The following is a 19,264-nucleotide window of genomic DNA, read 5'->3' as shown; positions in this document are numbered from 1 at the left end:
TTAGGTTAGGGGGTCATCAAATATGGGTGGAATGCGTAACCTCTCTCACCCAGAAGCATTCCTCTGAACTGCCCTAAAGTTAAAAACAAACGTTATTGAAACTGTGTTATGTGATACTCATTAAGGTTTTTGATGAGTATCACAGAACACAGTTTCAGAACATAATGAAGATAAAATTCAGTGTACAGTTGCCATACACTGCTCAAACTTTTTGCATAGTGCATTTGCAGGAGCATGAGTCAATGATGCAACAATGTGTCTTTGAAAAGACTTATTCATTTGAAGTTAGAATTAATCAGTCTAAATATAGTCATATTTGAAATATATGATACCAATAATGCAAATTTAAACTTGAAGCATTATTTGTAATGATAATAATAATACATTTTATTGATATGGCGCCTTTCAGATCACCTAAAGTCGCCTGACAGAGAATACAAGCATATTAAATCAAACACAAATCAAATCAGATTTTCCCACACAGCGCCAAATCACAACATCAATGCACCCCACACACAGAGCAGGTCTAGACCAAACTCCCCACAAAACTATCCAAAGAGACCCAACAGATCCACCCCACAGATACACCCCACGAGCAAGCACTTAGCGAAAGTGGAAAAACTTGCTTTAAGAGGCAGAAAAAAAAAAAGAGAAAAACTTCAAACCTGAAAAAAAGAACCGCAGCGCAACAAATCCAGTCTGGAGCTCTGTCAGCTGTCAGCAAGCTGTTGTTTCCTGCATATGGCTGAGCAACATGCGGATCTGTATCTCTCATACAGAACATTGTCTGGAAAATCAGACAAGATAACTCTGTCATCGAATTTCCTCTGTCTCTTCAGAGCTCTTCTTACAATTCTACCACCCACATCAGTGGGGTTGTGCTTGTGTACAAACGGGTAGGTCATTTTCCAAGATAACAGATTAGTCGGGGGGCCGTCTTATATACCATCTGAGCTCTTATCCTGAACTTAATCTGCTCCGGAGCAGGTTAGGCATTCCTAAGTTACCAACATACCAGGCAACATATCCTGATAGAAAGTAAACCACCTTCATGACGCTTAAATCCCAGGGTTAACCTGGAAGTTACCCCACTAAGCTGAAATCCAGCTTTGTGATACAGACCCCTGGTCTGATTAGGAGAGATGGCATCGATCCCACCATGGAGGGGGCTGCTCTCATCTCAACGAATCTGACCACATTTACTAGAAAGTTAAAACTGACATTCCTAAGTCCACACCTGGAGGCAGATCTGCAGTTTAACAGTTTTCTTCTGCACCTCAATCAGAGTGGTTGCCTGCCCAAAACAGAGTAGAAGTATTGTCTATTGAATTTGTGTCTTCTCCTCCTCCTTCTCCTCCTCAATCTAGTAGGGTTAGGGTTATTGATGACCTAACAACAACCAACTTACCTAACCATCTATCCCAATCTGTTCTTGTGGCTCTAGCCATCGCCAAAAAAACTATCCTAGTTAACTGGGAAGATAAACAGTCTCTTAACATCACCCAGTGGCTGAACCTTCTTGCTCAATATACATCATTGGAGAAAATATCTGCTACCTGCAAAAAACAATTGGCTCTCTTTACAAAAAAATGGGCTGCATTCAGCAACTCTCTGAACCTTAATTTGGATGGCTTGGGGGATCTTGGGGCCCCTGTATGCGGGCTCAGGGCTGCTCCCCAGGGTTGACTCTTCAGTGGCATTCCCATTCTGCCGCCGATGGCTGTGGGGAAGAGGTGGCCACTCCTCCTTCTTGGTGTAGCAATGGGTGTGTCCTGTGTCTCCAGCGTGCTGTAGCCGGGGGGCTTGTGGTAGTTGGAGTTCCTGTGCTTCCTGGGGGTGGGTGCCCATTTACAGCTGGCCACTTCCGGATTCCCTCTGGCACCCGCCCCACCTATGGGTCCCCTGAGGCTGGGGACCGGGCCCTCACTTCTCTGCCTCCTAATCATGCTCCACCCACCACACACACTTGCCACTACATTACTGCCCACAATGACAGATAGGTACACCACATACACTGTACACAAGATTTTAAAGCACCACACTTTGGGGGATAGTTCAGGGCGGGTGTAAGGGGCACTTTGTCCAGGTAGGCTGGAGGACAGAGATGTACTGCAGTCCTCTGACTTTCCCTCTCCCTCCTCTTCTTTCTCCCAAACTTAATTGTGGTACCACACCATTTCCACAGTCACAGAATCATGGTACAGGACAATGCTTCCTCGATGGGAATTGAAGAAGCATGGTATAAGGGGCATTTTCACAAATCATGGCATGGTTCGGGGGACCTAGTCCTCTGTGGTGGGGTGGTGCTTGTGTTTGGTGGCCTCGGGTCCCTTCAACGCCCAGCTTGGCCGGTTGCCCGGGGTCTTCCACGTCCTCGTGGATGGACTCTGCCAGCTGGCGCTGTGTGGTGCTAAGTCGGTGATGGCTCATTGGTGGCCCCTATCAGTCCAGTGCTGGCCAGTCTGAGGTGACATGCCCCTTCATCTGCGGGCGGGTGGCCTCCAAGTGGGTCTCTTTGGTCGGTAGGGTGCCTCTGGCTCATCTGGGGGAAGAGGGTTGGGGCTTGAGGTGTGTGAGGTCGGTGGCAGATGGGAATGGCGGGGGGTTGTGGGGCCATCCTTCCCTGCTCTGGTGGTCCAGTGGTGCTGCTCTTTCATCCCATCACTATATACCCTATCTCTGACTCAGCTCCTCTTTTGGGACATCTTCATCTACCTGGACTTCCATCTCTCCACAGTTCACATAAACCCTCTGGACTCTCTTAATCCAGTATGAGGTAACAGGAAAAGCACACCATCCTTCACTCCACCAGCTCCACCTACTTCCCTTCCCCTGTCCATCCTTCTGCATCTTCTCTGTCCTTCATTCCTCCCTGTGTTCACTGTGGTGTAGCACTGCCCTTCCTGTCCCACAAAGGTCATTTCACTCAATATAGATCACAAACTAGCTTCCAGGAAGGGCTGTTGATGGTCGCATACACACACTGAAATAATAAAATATTTAGCTGCAAGACTATGACTGCATCAATCTCCGACAATGTTGACACCCTGTGAACTATGAGGACAAATTCAGACCAAAAAAAGGAAAATAACACAATATGTGAAGCTAAGCAGGGGTGCAGCTACCCAGTGTCAGGGGGGTATGCAGCAACAATCTTGGTGCCCTCCTCTCCAGAAATCTGCCAGACATCATCATGTATGTTGTGAGTGAGTCTGCTAACACAGAAATGCATCAAAACTTCACTGACTTAAACAAAAGCTAAAGAAAATGTGACAGGATTGGTAGAAGACCTCAGCCAAAAAAGTGTCAAAGTGCAAGTACATTTATTAATTAGTGCCCAAGTAAAGCATGATAATGTATAAATATTGATATTTCACTAATAGTTATGGGCCATTAAAGATGCCCCATGTCCTCAAGAGCTCCAAACAGAACATTTTAAACCAATCCATTTAGCAAATATCACCATGCTAGCACAAACAAAAATGTGCTTTCTTTTTTGTATATGCTCTTTTCACCTCATCTGAGTCATTAGGATGCATGGTAAATATATAGTATGTTACAGCAGCAGAGGATTTTTACAGTTCATGGTATGCGGACCACGGTGGGGCCCTGACGGAAGAAGGAAAGGAGAGAGCACGGCTGCTGACCCACAGATGGTGCAGGGCGGGGTGACTGTAAAGGTCGCCAGGTGCAACATCCCACCATATTTTGCATATATATACTTTTATTTGATTTGATCTGATAACCTGCATATATATGATGAATTCAAGCCTGATATATGAGTGGAACTATTGGATATAGGACATGAGGTGATTCAGTGTGGAATATGAGCTGCTGTTCAGATGAGCACAAGTGATGATGGTTTAATCCAAAGTGTTTAAGAACAAATTCATAAACCCACTCAATATATCACAGAATACACACACCGAAAAAACACATACACATATAGTTGATCTAATATTATTTGATTTGAAAAAGCACAAAAACATAGTGCCACTGGCTTGTTCTCAAGAGCAAAGAAGATAGCAATAGAAAAAGGCTGAAGGGGTGAAGTTGCTTTTAATGGGAAAAAAGACCAAGTTCACTCGCAGATAGGATGACATGTAAGTCCAAAAACTAAACAAAACAAAAAATGCAAGAGTGATGAATAGTATTTGATTTGAAAAAACACAATAACATAATAATCTACTGTTCACACAGCGAATCGTGTCTTTATTTGTTATTTATTATTAAGTCTGTTTAAGTCAGATTTACCATGATGTATACAACATACAAATACAAGAAATTAATCAAGTAGAAACAAATAGAAATGAAATTTGTAAATTGCAAAAAAAAAAAAAAAAACATCAGTTTACATGGTAACAAGCACGTTAGGAGACCCAAGATTAAAAATGATTTATTATTGCCAAAAAAATGCCAATTAATGTTGTACCAGTGATAAATAATTGATCAACTGTTCTAAACCTGAATTAAAATTGGTTTAACCTAAGGAGAAAAGTCAATGATACTTAATGTTCATTTAGTTCAGGAACATCCAGCTGATAAATTTACTTAAGTACATCACGCATTTATGGTTCAGTGTCATAGCGTTATTTACAAAGTTTTTGCCTTAAGTGAACTGTGCTACTGGCTTGTTCTCAAGAGCAAAGAATTCAAATGATAGAAAAAGGCTGAAGGGGTGAAGCTGCTTTTAATGGGAAATAAATACCAAGTTCACTCACAGATAGGATGACAAGTAAGTTGAAAAACTAAAGAACAAAACAAAGATTGCAGGAGTAATGAAGTTCAAAACTGAAACAGAACTGGCAAAGAACAAACAGGGGAGCCATTTCATCCAAAGTGGAAGAATGAATGAAGGTCAGATGGAAGTGCTTACTGTGGGGCTGATGATCAGCCAAGGGTCCAAGGGCAAGTAAGTAGGAAGATGAAGATTGGAGCTGAAGATCTCAGGGGAACAGCTCAAGAGCAGAAGACACTAGGTAGATGGCCCAGCGTGTGTCACAAAGTGACAAAGCCAACTGGAAGACAGCTTGGAGGTTGGACAGAAAGGTAGACCTCCTGGGGATATGGGGTCCAGAGGAGGGAGCCAGTGACTGAAAGTCTGTAGAAGGTGTCACCCAAACTGCTTACTGGGAACTGAGATTACTCTTTGGCATCAGAACTTTCTATGGACTCCAGCACAGCTGGTCAGCACATCTGTTCAGATTCTGGGGCTGACACCCCTCCAGGATCAGCTTCCTTGTTGTGATATAGGTCTCCAGCTGTCTTGCAAGGGTCATTATAGACCACGTCACATCTTTCTAGCTCTACCCCCTGCTTTTTTCCTCTCCATTTTTTTAACTATATTAATCTATATTAAGAGAAATTTTAGCGGGGAAGACACAGAGTTTTAATCTTGTTACAAGATACTGTGTCATCAAACTCAAAAAATATGCTGTCACCTGCCCACCAACAAAAGTTCATACAATGGACACATAAGCAACAGAATTGTACCATGAAGCAATGGAAGAAAGTTTTTTTTACGTCATGTGGTCTGTTGCATGTGTGTGGGTAAAATGGCTCCAGGATGCATTATGTCAATAAGACAAGGTGGAGACAGTGTGATGCTTTGAACAATGCTCTGCTGGAACACCTTGGGTGCTGCATTCATGTGGATGTGACTTTGCAATGTAGCAAGTCCGGCACTTCATGGAAACAGTATTCCCTTATATCAGCAGTATAATGCCCCTGACACTCTGCAACAATCACTAAGGAAAAGCCATCAGGGATAAACTCAACTGATTATAAAAATAGATCTCATTGTATTGATGTAAACATATTCCTGATGAGATAGTCGCTAGTTTCAAGTAAATAACATGATTTGTTTTTCAATGTTCGTCCCAATTAGAGAAAAACAGACTGTACAATGTTACCACACAAACAGGATGGTTTACAGAGCAGGTGAGATCCAGCTCTCACTCCTCCTCATCTCCACCTTCTTCTCAAAGTGTTGTTTCTCCTGGTTCTGAACGTCAGGGCAGCCTTAACAATTTTACCACATTTCACCATGTGTTAATGAACCTGTTTATCTGCTGGGATCTGAATAGGAAATGAGACAGCCAGAATGGAGAATTATAAAATATCTTTGAAACACTATAACATAAAATGTAATAAATTGAATAATAATGGTGAAAATATTGATCACAGAATAATTTTTCCTTAGGTGTTAAGTAGACAAATTTGATGGACCAGAGAAAGGACTACTGTAGATCCTCCAGTTCTCCAGTTCAGACTGACATCTTCCTCCTTCCTTGTCTTACTTTTTCTGCAGCCATCCCTTTGATAGACTGTCCTCAGGGCTACAAGAGAGTCAACAGCTCTCACTGCCAAGGTAAGACCTTTGTTGTTAGTCTCATGGAACTTTTTGTATGGGGGGTTGGTGTAGGTTTACTACAGACTATGGATTGATCAGTCCATTGTCACTGATTTTTGGCCTTTGTCCATAGTGGGCTTTTGCATGTACATAGTGTGAGTCTGAGTATGATTACAACAGTCATTATCCTAAAATCCCACACACCACAGATAACAACAACAAACAGCAGCATCACAGCATCACAAGACAGGAACAAACAACTACTGCCCTACAATTACCCAAAAACATACAAGTGTATATTCTGAAGACTGAAAACAGAACAAGAAGTAGACGAATTCTCAGGTCTCCTGTCCTGAGCTTAAAGCCTGCGCTGTGATATAAGGTTCTGGGGTTTTGGTAGGAGGAGAAAAAAGTGAAACACACTAATAAAAGATCAGCAAAGTCAGTTGTTAACAGCCTATTAAAACATGCTGGCTGAAAATGCTGTGCTCACTTTCACCTATGAACTGGAAGCCACAGTGGGACAGAGACATGAGTCACAGTCTGTTGTATGAGCCAAGTGTGTTCTCACTGGAGAAAATAAGACGGAGTAAGTATCGACACTTTTCACAGTTCAGTTTAAAAAATGTGAGGGGCTCAAGCAGGAAATAAAGCAGCTCCATAGCAAACTGACTCTATGGGTTCTGATAGTCTACAAGCATTAACAGCAAAATTCATGTTAGCAGTGTCATAATGACTGTACTGATCTTCCACAATAGCATTGAGTGGAGATGGCTGTAGTTGCCAGATGAATCTGCTCTTGTGACCTCCTAATATTGGCATGAGGTTTTGGTGGCCTGGAAGTGCAAATCACAACAGCAAAAGAGAAATGACAACGACAAATCGAAAAACACAACAACAAAAGGGAAACGACAACAATATTAGCCAAATGCTTAATCTCACTTTTTTGAATTACAGTTCTTCAACTGTTTAATATGAATATATGAATCCTGAGATTTAGCTTCAGTAATGTTCTGCAGCATGACCTGGATGAATGTATGGACCCATGGAACAAACACCAGATTCTTTTTTAACGTCTTTATTAAAGTCCTTAAGATCTGAGGCAGTGATGTCAGGATGCGTGGAAAAGCAGACTTTTCCCACGCTGAGGCTTGATGGTCAATGGTCATCAAACCAGCAATTATTTACCTGCAAGATAAAAAAGTGGACTGTTAGTGGGTAATGTTTAAAGATCAATGTATAGATAATTGGTAATACAAGGAATATTTGCATGCCGCAGTTACAAATACATCATGATCAGCAACTAGCAAATATTTACAAAGTGAATACAGGACAGAGCGGTGTCCTTCGTCTAATCAGCGATGATTCACGTTGTCCGAAGGTACCCACCCTTTCTGGTTGTCGTTTCTCTTTTGCTGTTGTGATTTGCACTTCCAGGCCACCGTAGGTTTTGACTATTGCAGTCAAACTAATGATGGTCAGCTGACAGAAGGCATCAGTATAAAATCCTGTGGGAGGTTTCCCAGAAACAGCAGTGAAGATTTCTGTGGATCATCTGGACTTATTGTGTGTTCTCTTCTTCTGATGGTCCACAGATCTGGATGAATGCCAGCTGCAGACTGTGTGTCCCAATGGAAACTGTATCAACACCGTGGGCAGCTACAGGTGCATGTGCAAAGCTGGCTATGTCCCTGACCCCACACTCACCACATGCATATGTAAGAGCTAACATTTTCTATCATTTTCGCTCTCTCAACACTGTCACATTCATTTTTAATCAAACTGACAACAAGCAAAGTCAGGCTGAGCAGAAACAGAAGTTGCAGTAAATTTGCATGCCTGTCAATGATATGCAAAAGAAATCTTGTCTGGGAAACATGGGAAATTTAAGTATTTTGACTTCCCCCTGCCGCCTCCTCCAAAATACAAGTAAGCAAGCAAGGGCTGCTAAGAATGCTGCTAAAATAATAGTGTGTTTGATGATATGCATATGCACAGTGCATGGATGAAAGCATGATGTCCAGACTCCTATTCCAGCATGTAACACAGGCAGAAATCAGACAGGTTATTGCAGCTGTGTCAATTGCTGAGCATGTGTTTGTCTGTGTGTGTTATAGGTGTGAAGGGGTTGTTGGGTGTCTTCATAATGAAAGCAAATGGTCCATTCATCACCACCACTGATTTTGAAACTTCGTTACTGTGACCACTAATTTCCAATATTACATTTATTTTAATCTCCACAGAGGAGCAGAGTTTGACCTGGAATAAGAATATTAATCACCATGGCAAATCAGTTTGGCCTATGGTAGAACAAGTGAAAGACTAATCCAAGAAAAGTACCCAGGACACCTCCAGCACTAACCTCTGCTCTGCCACTTTATGGGTTTTTAATGATTCCTGCTTTAATTGTGCCATGCTGTACAATTTTTGTTAACATGGCCTCACAGCTGACCTACAGTCAGTGATGGGAATAATGATATTACCTTTTTCAGTAACAAGTAATCTAATTGATTATTTTTCCCATCTTTATAATGCCGTAACTGTTACTGCCAAAATGAAGTGCGTTACTGTAATTGAAAATGTTTTTTTCATCAGACCAACCAGATCTCTAAGCCGAAAGGCAAAGGCTTTTTTTTTTACTGTTCTTCCTTGGTTAGTGGGCACGAGACAATCACATAAATGATGATTGGCTGAGGTAGAGTAAAATTTGATGGTAAGCCAATCAGAGGTAGAGTTGGGTGTGTGTTGTTTACAGAAATTTGAAATCACGCATAGCTGGACACACAACAAACAACACAGCAAGTGAGTCAGTTAATGAGATACAGTAGTAGTCTTCTCCAAATGGAAGTATAGCCAGTACTTCTGCCTCCAAGAAATGAAAGCACATTATGCCCTGGACAAAAGTGCCTCTCCACATCGGTGTCAAGTAATTCAAACATACTCAAACATTTAGTTGAACATGCACATGTATTTTAGATTCCGTTAAAAAGGAGTGGAGGTGGGCTCCGAATTCCAACACATTTGAGCATTTAAGCATTTACTTGAAAGTAGCAAAAGTAATAGTTACTTTCCCCAGTAACCAGTTACTTCTATAATTTGTAACTGAGTAACTAATTTAGTTACTTTTTTGGGAGAAGTAACTAGTAACTGTAATTACTTTTAAAGCAACTTGCCCAACACTGCCTATAGTTCTATTGTTTAAAGTCCTGTTGAACTGAACTTTCAGCTTCCAAGGCTGTTTAATTTGTGTTTTTTTCTGTTCAGACTTGCAGCTGTTAGACTTAAGGAATTAGAAACTTTCTGTTCTTTGCAAAGTGAAAAAACTTGACATTAAGATTCTGCGCTCTTAATGGTAATCTTGTAAAATTTGGGGGATTTCAGGTGCCTTTATTCTGTAGAATCCAACAAGCCTTAAGTCTGAGCTGTCTTGGAGAACTTTTCTCAATTTTCTTTTTTTTCATTTGCCTCAATCTTGATCTGACCATGACTACTTCACATTGAAAAACTTATATGGCCCACATTATATTTATGTTATGTCTGCAGTTTCTTTTTTTCTTAATTTCCATCTCATCAAGTTGCAGACACATTTTCTTTTTGAAGTCCTTTAAGTGCAGTTTGACATAGCCCATTTATCTGTCACCTAATTTTTCCCCTGGAGTGGCTCCATCTCTTCACTTTGTTGTAAATGCCAGTCTGGCACAAAGCTGCACAAACAAATATCCCTCTGGTCTTTGATTTCTTGGTTACCTGACTGATCAAGGTCCTGGCCTACTGTAGGAAGAACATCCTGGTTTCTTCTGAGTTCTTCCATTTTCTAATTACAGATCTTACTTTGCTCCTTTTTATGCCTTTACCCAGGACTGCTCCTTCATGTAGGTGTATGTCTTTTAAATTAAATGAATTATCTTGACAGTTGAAAGTCAAAGTTGATTGTAGTCATTACGAAGGCCCCTCAAAGATATTGGTTATTTGTGTAGTTGGTCAGTTGAGTGCTTGGTTATTTACGTGTTTGGTCAGTCAAGTTGTTTTTTTGGTTGGTTGGTCATTTAAGTGCTTGTTACTTGGGCAGTTTTTTGGTTGAGTTTTTTTTAACATCACTTAACATGTTAGGCTAAGGTTAGATGTTTGTTAGTTATTTGGGTGGTCGGTGAGTTGAGTGGTTTGTCATTCAGGTGGTTGTTAACATAACCTAACATGGTATGCTAAACTAAGATGGTGAATATAGCATCTCAGCATGCAAATACCAGGTGTGGTTTGTAAGCTGGCAGGCTGAAGCTATCACACAGCAGCAATTGAAATGTATAAAAATTGTTCAGTAATGAAAACAGTTTCAATGTAGTTAAATACATCTCCCCATTGTATTGGAATTGAGCTGAGTGCAGTATGGACACTCACAGCAGTGCTCCTCTGACTCAAATGACAGGTAATACTCACTATATTTTGCTCGCCATGTATGACCACTGAATGCTGCACCATAGACAGTTGTAGGTTTAGTGTTTTAATAAGCTGTGGCAGTATATCACCGCCCAGCTAAATAAGCTAACTAGCTATCCAGTCTCTGCTAGTTTTCTCCACCTACTCCACCCTCATTACTCTCTGGGTGCAAATCATTAATTAGCAAAACACGGAGGCCTTTGAATATGTTGCAAGACCGCTGTTTATCAATTTGTTTAACTTAAAATATAATTAATAATAACTGTCTGTGTGGCTGAAGTTTGGCTGAATTTATCCTCAGTCTTTTACTCCAGTCATTTTTATGACAAGAAGTCTGATTATGTGTAAAACCAGTATTATTATATATTGATGGAAAATTAATTACTCCAAATTTCTGACAAAAAGGTCAACTTTAAGACTCAAACCAAACTCTGCTGCATGTCTGAATCTGAGCCAAGTCTTGACTGTGGTAGTGCATGAAGTACTGGCATGAAAACATTCTGTTGCACTATGTTATGTTTGAATGTGTTTCTGCTTTAATTGTTTGGATGTAGCTATTTCTGCTGCCTGGCCTCTCACTGTAAAATGTCAATTTCTTAATGCACTCTAGTGTATAGGTATAGATGAGAAGGTTGCTTTGGTGGAGGGTACCTCTTTATTTCTCCACTGTCTGTCCTCTCTTTCCCACATGTATGTGTCTCCTACACTCTGGGGCACCACTTCCTGTGCCCCCCCTCCTCCTCTCTGTCTATCTACTGCACTCCTCTTCAGCCAACACGCCTGCCATCCAGGAGGAGAAGGGAGCTTGCTTCCGTTTGGTCAGCTCAGGGAAGCAGTGCTTGCACCCAGTTTCTGCGCAGCTGAGCAAACAGCTCTGCTGCTGTAGTGTGGGCAAAGCCTGGGGTCCACATTGTGAAAAATGCCCCTCTCCAGGAACAGGTAAGGCCACCAGCTATGTGATTTATCTGGTCTCAGCAAGAACCGAAGGTCGAAAACTCAAGCATGGAGAGTATGAAACTTAACTTTGTTAAACAATCTTGCAGGTTAGTTTAACCTTATAATTCTACCTCAGTAATCTATTATAGCTGAGCCATTAAGTCTTTACCAGTGGACAAGCATCCTGCAGGACTGTTAAGCATTTTGAGTAGGATATCAGCAACATTGCCACAAGTTGGTCTGTATTTTCTTAACATCTTCTTGGATCACATTAAACTTGGTGCAGGCATTCATGGCTCCGAAATCATGTATCATAGTGACTGATGATCCATTGTAAACTTTGCATTCGTAATTTTGATGAAAATATATTGAGGACTACTTAATAGAGTGAGATTCACATTTCCCTCCTGATGAACTTTCCTAACTTTGATGAGACTAACTATATGTTTTGATCATCATTAATTACTAATCAGGTCTCATTTGTTTTGGTGACCAGATACTTGCTAAATATTCACATCAGCATTATTGAGGTTAGTGCTAATAAAGAGATATTAGCATGCTAACAGTGTTGGGCAGTAGCACCACTACAGTAGTCATTTCTCAGTAACTTGGTGGTAGTGTTGCGGTTTGTTGAGCAGACGATGTATGTAGAAGCAGTGGTGCAAAAAGTGGGTATGCACTATATGTGATGCACGGGAGCGCCGAAGCAATAGTAAAAAATAATAAGTATTTCCCTTATGTTTCTGCTGTTGTGCGTTTCTAAATAGTTTCTGCATTTCCTTAAGGTTATACAACATTTTAGAGGACTAACATGCTAGAGAAGGGCGTTCTATCTAAGATTCCATTGTAGAATTTTGACGTAGAAGAGGGAGCAGGGGTGCCATGAGCGCTGAATGAGCAGGCACTAGTAGTGAGTTGATGTCCCTGGGAAAAGATGGATAAAGCAAATACATGATGATGTCCAGCAGACATATTAATTTATTATTACTACAATTTTTTTTTTTTTTTTTGGGGGGGGGGGGCAGGGGCGCTGGTAGCCCTGACACTGGTGCTGTGCCTCTCTGTGAAGCCCTCATTGACTGGCTGAAAGGCTAGTGTGATGATCCAGCAGGACTTCTTACAAACCTCTATTGTAAGGCTGGTGACAGTTTTATCAGATTGACCATCTCCTTCACCTCTAAAACCTCAGAGAGTGTAACTAGGATGTCTGGTTTGCTGAGTCTTTTTAGAGGTTTAAAATTATTTACAGTTACCATTATGTTGCAATCTTATGCTGCAGACAGTTGTAGACTCTAGAATATGCTTCATTCACAAAAGCTATTGAAAGCTGCCATCATGGCATCAGATCTGGATGGTGTCTGCCAGTGGTAGATTTAGTTTTGGTGAAGCACCTCTGTTGTCTGTGAATTATGAATACGTGTAGTTTTTTATTTGATTCAGCAGAAATTAACTATAGAATTAACCAATGTAATCAAGTGTTGACTGCAGTAAATTTTAATGGGTGAGTCTTTAGAGATCTGAGCCTTCAAGAGAAATAGAAACAGGGAACTATGGTTCCGTAACTCTGACTTGGCACACTTATTCCTCATACCAGTTAATATGGCTATAGTATTTCTGTTAATCACACTGAGTTATCCTACCTGTATGCTGTTGCTCAAAATTTTGCAGATGATCTAGGAATCATACCATACTCATTTTGAATTTTGAGCTTTGCCGTTTGTTATTTCATAGCTTGAATGGTATATATTCGTCCCCACTCTTGGACATGACCCTCAGGAGAGCACCTTCTTCAGGCGTGCTGGATACTTGTCATGGGTACAATGATAAGTGTGTTTAAGGTTATGGAACATTAAGGAAACAACATGACCATTAAAAGGGAGACATTTGAAATAAGAAATTACCAGTGGTTTCTGTTTTGTTGACCTCAAAGTCATTGACTTCCTCTAGTGATGTCATAATTACCACTATAGGCTAGCTAACAACAGAAGCCAACTATGGGGTGTTGTTGTTAAAAGTACACCTCTGCATAACATTGTATGCTTATTAAAATTAAAGAAAACTAAAAGACAATACAGATCCACTTACAATAAGATTAACTTGAATGCATTTTCAGAAGTGCGTCAATTTGCATTAACTTCAACAAAGTTAAATCCTTGTAAACCTTAAACACTTATTAATCAAGAAGATTAATGCAACTGCTGCATGAATAACACAAACATACAACAAAAACTACTTGAACCATTTGTTACTACAAAATAAATGTAATTAATAATTCATTAAAAATTTATAAATACTTGCAACCCGACTCGATAAGCTGATAGCAATAGATGGATGGAAACTAATAAATAATAATAAATACAATTTATCATCAACATTACCTCTGGAGCACAATAAATAAAACACTTTAACCTTTTTTTTTTTTTTTCCTTCTTTCTTTCCCCTCGCAGGGTCGCAAATAGCAAGTCAGCTCTATGACTTGCGTGACTGATTTTGGCTGCAGTTTTGATGCTGGATTCAAATAAAACACTTTAACCTACAAAAAGAAAATGAACAAAATAAATTATGCTGATTTTTTAAACAAATAAATGACGTCTTTCACAGGATTAATGGCATTACTCAAGCGGTTTATCAGCGTGATTGGGGTGTAATGTCTGTAAGTGCCGCCTTAATTTATTTGGCTACATGCTTTTTTAGACACAATACACACTTCACCCACCATTTAATGGCACGCCACATGAAAGCGCCACTGCCACCTATGGTAGCTGCTGTGCAATTTAGCTTATTTTGGTGCAACAATGAAAAACCTAAGACATTAGCTAAAGTCTGTTCCACACGCAGCCCACCCTGACATGTCATAATGCCCCACTATTTGAGAGACACTGATGGAGGTAAAGGTGAAGCTTTGTCTGCTGTCATGCTGTAGTCCGTCTGAATAATGATGCTCATGAAGCGGAGTCACTTAGTTTTTAGTAAGAAAGAGAGTTGCGAGAATTGGTTGAAGGGTGACAAGCAGCAGACATTAACCATTATGAGATTCTGTTTCAGAGCTCACTTGTGTTGACTTTTTCATTCCAGTTCAAATGAGCATGACTGTTGTGAGTCTTCTCAGAGATACTGCCCTTAAAACAGACATGTGTATCTGTTTAATTGAAAATAAGGTCGTCTGGACTTTAAATTTGACCTTTTATTTTTTTTTCACCATGTAGCCAAGTTCAAGGAAATCTGTCCTGGTGGAATGGGCTATACAGTTCTCCCAAATCCACCTATCAATAAGCCAGTCACCGTATACCAGAGGCCCACACACCTGCAACCCCCCCAGCCCCTGCCAACACCCGAACTACCAGTGGAGGCCTTTGGGAAACAAGAGGAGATCGTGCCAGGTGAGCATCTACTTGTAACATCCCCAGTGCATGTGCCATCATGCAGTTCCTCCTGTGTCTGTCAGGCCCTGAACATTCTAAAATGATTTTTTTCCAGGAAACAGAACAATCACCAAACTCAATCTACTGTGTCCTCAGTGCATAAGACTGTTACAGCAACTGATACTCCATGTAGCAGTCACAGACATATTCTTGTAATATGCTCTTCAGGCTGAATTTTACATTAGCGATTTCTTGAAAGGTTCAAACTTAAATATCCTCATAAGCCAGATGATGTTGAAAAAATCATCATAAAGCTCCCAGCAGGAAGACTAGTTCCTGGTGTTGAGGTTCTGTGTTTCTACAGTTCACTTCAGTAAAATCTAATGTTCAACTTAATTTTCCTCTGTCTGATCCACACCAGAGAGGTTTTAAATTTAAAAAGGACTGAAAGATACAAACTCCTTCATGAAGTATTCCCATAACAAAAAGATGAGTAGAGTTTGAATTATGACAACTTTTTAAAAACTTTTTAAAAGTATTTAATCTAGTAATCTATACCTGAGGCCATAAATGGCTCCTCCAGCAGGGGTTGGTAAAGAAAAGGAGCATTAAAACCAAAAATCACACTGGAAAAGGACTTGACTTGAAAAAACAACCAAAACAATTTCAACAAAGATAAATCAAACCAATAGGCAGCACAGCAACATAGTGGTTAGCGCTAGTGATGGGAAGGTCAGATCTTTTCTCTGACTCAGGTCTTTTTAATCTCATTCAGTAAAATGAACTAATCCTTTTTCAAGTCATTCGCCATTTCATTCTTTGGAACCAGTGTGGTGTTGTAGCTGTCATTTGAGTAATGACTGAAAAAGAGCAGCTTTCAAACACTGGAAAATAAATTGGTTTGCTTCACTTGCCATATAATACACAAGTTTGCTTTTGTTAAACTATTGAGCACCCTTTTGGGCCATACCCTACAGAAGTTGAAATGATTACTTAATTTGCAAGGAGGAGAGTGCTCCGCCTATCATTAAAAAATTCTCATTCTATGATGACTCTTCACTTTAGCCTACCTTGTCACTGAAGACCATAGCCTTTCATTCCAACGGAAAGGCAAATAAAACATCCACCCCATAGCTACAAAGCTAACGTTAACTTACATGCTAATGTCAGATACCTTTCCTCACCAGTAATAACAGCATTGGTCATGTTCCTGCTGTAACCACATGAACAATGAACGAAAGACCCGAAGACCCATATAGACCCAGTTATGATTCTTGAACAAATCACAAATTTCTACACTGAGCCTGTGCAGCAGACTCAGGGCCCGAAGACCCATAGATACCTGGTTTGAATGAAACAGTCGCGCCTACACTGAGGATGCTCAGCAGTCAGAGACTCAGACCCGGAGAGCCTATTTTATTGTTAGTTCTGAATGAATTAGTCATTCCTACACTGAGAATATACAGCAGAACGACTCGTTCATGAACAAATCTGAGCCTGTGGGCATGCACGGACCAAGGAAAAAAGAACAAATCAATCAAATGTCATACAAAGTCATACAAAAAGTTAGTTCAAAATGAACAAATCATTTACTAATGACACATCACTAGTTCGTGCTGTTGCCCCACAATAAGAAAATTGCAGGTTCAATTCCTCCTCCTCCTCCTTTTGGTGAATTCAATTATTGACTCTAAATTATCCGTAGGTCTGAGTCTGAGTGTGAGTGGTTGTCGGTCTCCATCTGTCTCTGGGTTGGCCCTGTGATGGGACCTGTCCAGGGACCTGTCCAGGGTGTCTCTGCCCTCACTCAATATGAGCTGGGATCGGCATCAGCAGCTTCCCTGCGTCACGGTAGAAGGTGAATGAATTAATGAATTCAAATCAAGACTACCCACAAAGCTGTGGCTTTTGGTAGCCATTGTGGACAACCAAGATCACGCCAAAATGATATAATCTGATCCTTGAAGGATTTTTACTTTACATCAGCATCCTTTTCCATCTTTATTATAGTGCTGCAAAGTGTGGCTCCTGTTGTCTTTTAACAGTGCATGAATCTTCTAAAATACATTGAACCAGGTTGAATCCATCAGTAGGATCCTTACTTGTCCAGGAAAAAAGCAAAGATTTGAAACACTGCAAAGATCAAAGAAAACTTAATTATCCCAGAGAGGTAATTTGTTTTACAGGCAGCTGTCCACACTCAACCATCAGACACATTGCAATGCACAAAAATAATTGCAATAACAATTTTAAAACAATAATAATGATAATAACCATTAAACATAGAAAACATTAGAATCTTAAACACAAAAAACAAAATTCAAATTCCTCAGTGTATTTGAAATGCGAGAGAAAGAGAGAATGACTAGGTTGTGTGTGTGTGTGTGTGTGTGTGTGTGTGTGTGAGTGATTGTGTTTGCGGTTAGATAATTTTATGACTGCAATTATTTCTGTTTTTGGAAGCTGATTCATATCATCAGATAAGAGAAAATGTTAAAATTGATTCAAAACATGAAGAAAACATGTTTTCATAACTAGTGAAGTTCATGTTAAAACTCTATTGTCATAAGGCGATTTGGGAGGGTTAACTTTCAGCGCAGGTTCAATAGGGTTAATATCTGGCAAATGCAACCATGATATATACAATGAGACAGATTTCAGATTTCTGAACTGAATACAGGTGAAACGTGGGCAAAAAAGCCAAAAAGAGGACAGAAAAGACTGGTAAGTAATCACAAAATAAATAAAAAGTCAAAACAAATAGTCTACATAATAGCTCTTACAGAGAAAACTGCCTGCAGTAGCCCCTCAACACTGCACTTTTTATGTAGATTATATATTGTGGGTGGAGCTAGCCTCTTGTGAATCACATGATTCATGGCATGAGATGATCAACTAATTGTCTTCACTCTTGAGCTCTAGAAATGGTATGCAGTAAGAGGCATGTGATTGTCTTTGTGTCTCTCTAAAATGAATTTCTTTTGTTTGAAGTCTGGTATAAATTTATCACGTTGCCAGTGTCCTGGTTAAAATGTTTCACTGTAGGGCAAACACCGATCACATTTTACAGCTCTGAAGGTAATAGAACAAATCGTGATGCATGATCCTGCCTACATGTGATTAGGACCCAGATCTTAAAAGACAAATCCATCTTGTGATATTTGTTTGTAGATGACACTTGACATTCACTTTAAACAGTCCAGCTCACTGCCCTTTGAAAGGGGGGGGGGGGGAGTAGACCTGTTTAAGAGTGGAGAGGAGTCTCAGGACATGCTTGCCAGACATTAAGGGAAGGGGAAAGTTTGCTGCATCTCAGCCAAAGCCAGACAGAGTTCAAATGACTGCTGAACTTCGCTGGAGCAGAGGAGAGCTGAGTTTTCCAGGCCCTAAAAACAATCTGACAGAAATCCACCACCCAGACCCTGCGTAGATTAGTGTCTGGATACAACCAGAGAGTAATGTGGCGCCTGGCGGCCGCATACACTGTCACTGGGGCTCAGCAGAGGGCTATTCTTGATGGGAGGAAAAGAGAAGCATTTTTATTTTATTTATTTATTTTTTTTAAATAAATCCTCAGTGTTGATATGTTTCAGACTTAAGAATGCGGCCTGCAATGTTTATGATCTTTCAACAACATGGAAACACAGGCCTGCAAGTGATTATAGGGTATTTAGCAAGAAGTATTCATGCAATGAAAGCATTTCACATTGTTGAAATTAGTTATGTATGACGCCTCCCAATCATGGAGGATGTGGCTTCTTTTGTGATTACAGAATAATTATTTTATGATTTTGAAAGATGTCTCCTGTTTGAATATGTCAAAAAGCCAAGGGCTGTACTGGCTGACATGGTCATTACGAGGAGGACAGGCAGTGAAGTTTATTATTACTGTTCTTCTTCCTCCAGCACTCAGTAGAGCCCCAAGTTTGTGGTTGAAATAAATGCTCTGTTTCCACAGTTTAACTAATGTTTGTCACAAACTGCTTTGTCCAGATGTTTGAGGAAAAGACTCTTTACAAAATGATTCTATATATTCATGGACCAGTTTTACAAGTGAACTTATCCAGTTAGAACCAGTGCCTGTGTAAAGCTCACTAAATGCTGATTCTAGTTCATTATAATAAAAACAGCATTAAGATTCCCATTCTTCTACTACAGGAAGTACGCATGATTACATTTT

The 19,264-nt window shown here is 40.3% G+C and overlaps 1 protein-coding gene across 2 annotated transcripts in view; it reads left to right on the top strand.

The window, feature by feature from the left end:
- Positions 1-19,264, top strand: part of ltbp1 (latent transforming growth factor beta binding protein 1) — a 108,713-nt gene that overhangs the window by 64,247 nt on the left and 25,202 nt on the right. For both annotated transcript variants that reach the window (XM_029520884.1, XM_029520883.1), the window contains exons 9-12: positions 6,311-6,370; positions 7,948-8,070; positions 11,558-11,725; positions 14,929-15,102. In XM_029520884.1, coding sequence (XP_029376744.1) covers positions 6,311-6,370; positions 7,948-8,070; positions 11,558-11,725; positions 14,929-15,102 — 525 coding nt within the window. The remainder of the gene's footprint in view (positions 1-6,310; positions 6,371-7,947; positions 8,071-11,557; positions 11,726-14,928; positions 15,103-19,264) is intronic.

Source organism: Echeneis naucrates, chromosome 15 (genome assembly GCF_900963305.1).
Source record: "Echeneis naucrates chromosome 15, fEcheNa1.1, whole genome shotgun sequence".
Taxonomy (NCBI): Eukaryota; Metazoa; Chordata; class Actinopteri; order Carangiformes; family Echeneidae; genus Echeneis; species Echeneis naucrates.
This window is presented reverse-complemented; position numbering and strand designations above follow the sequence as displayed.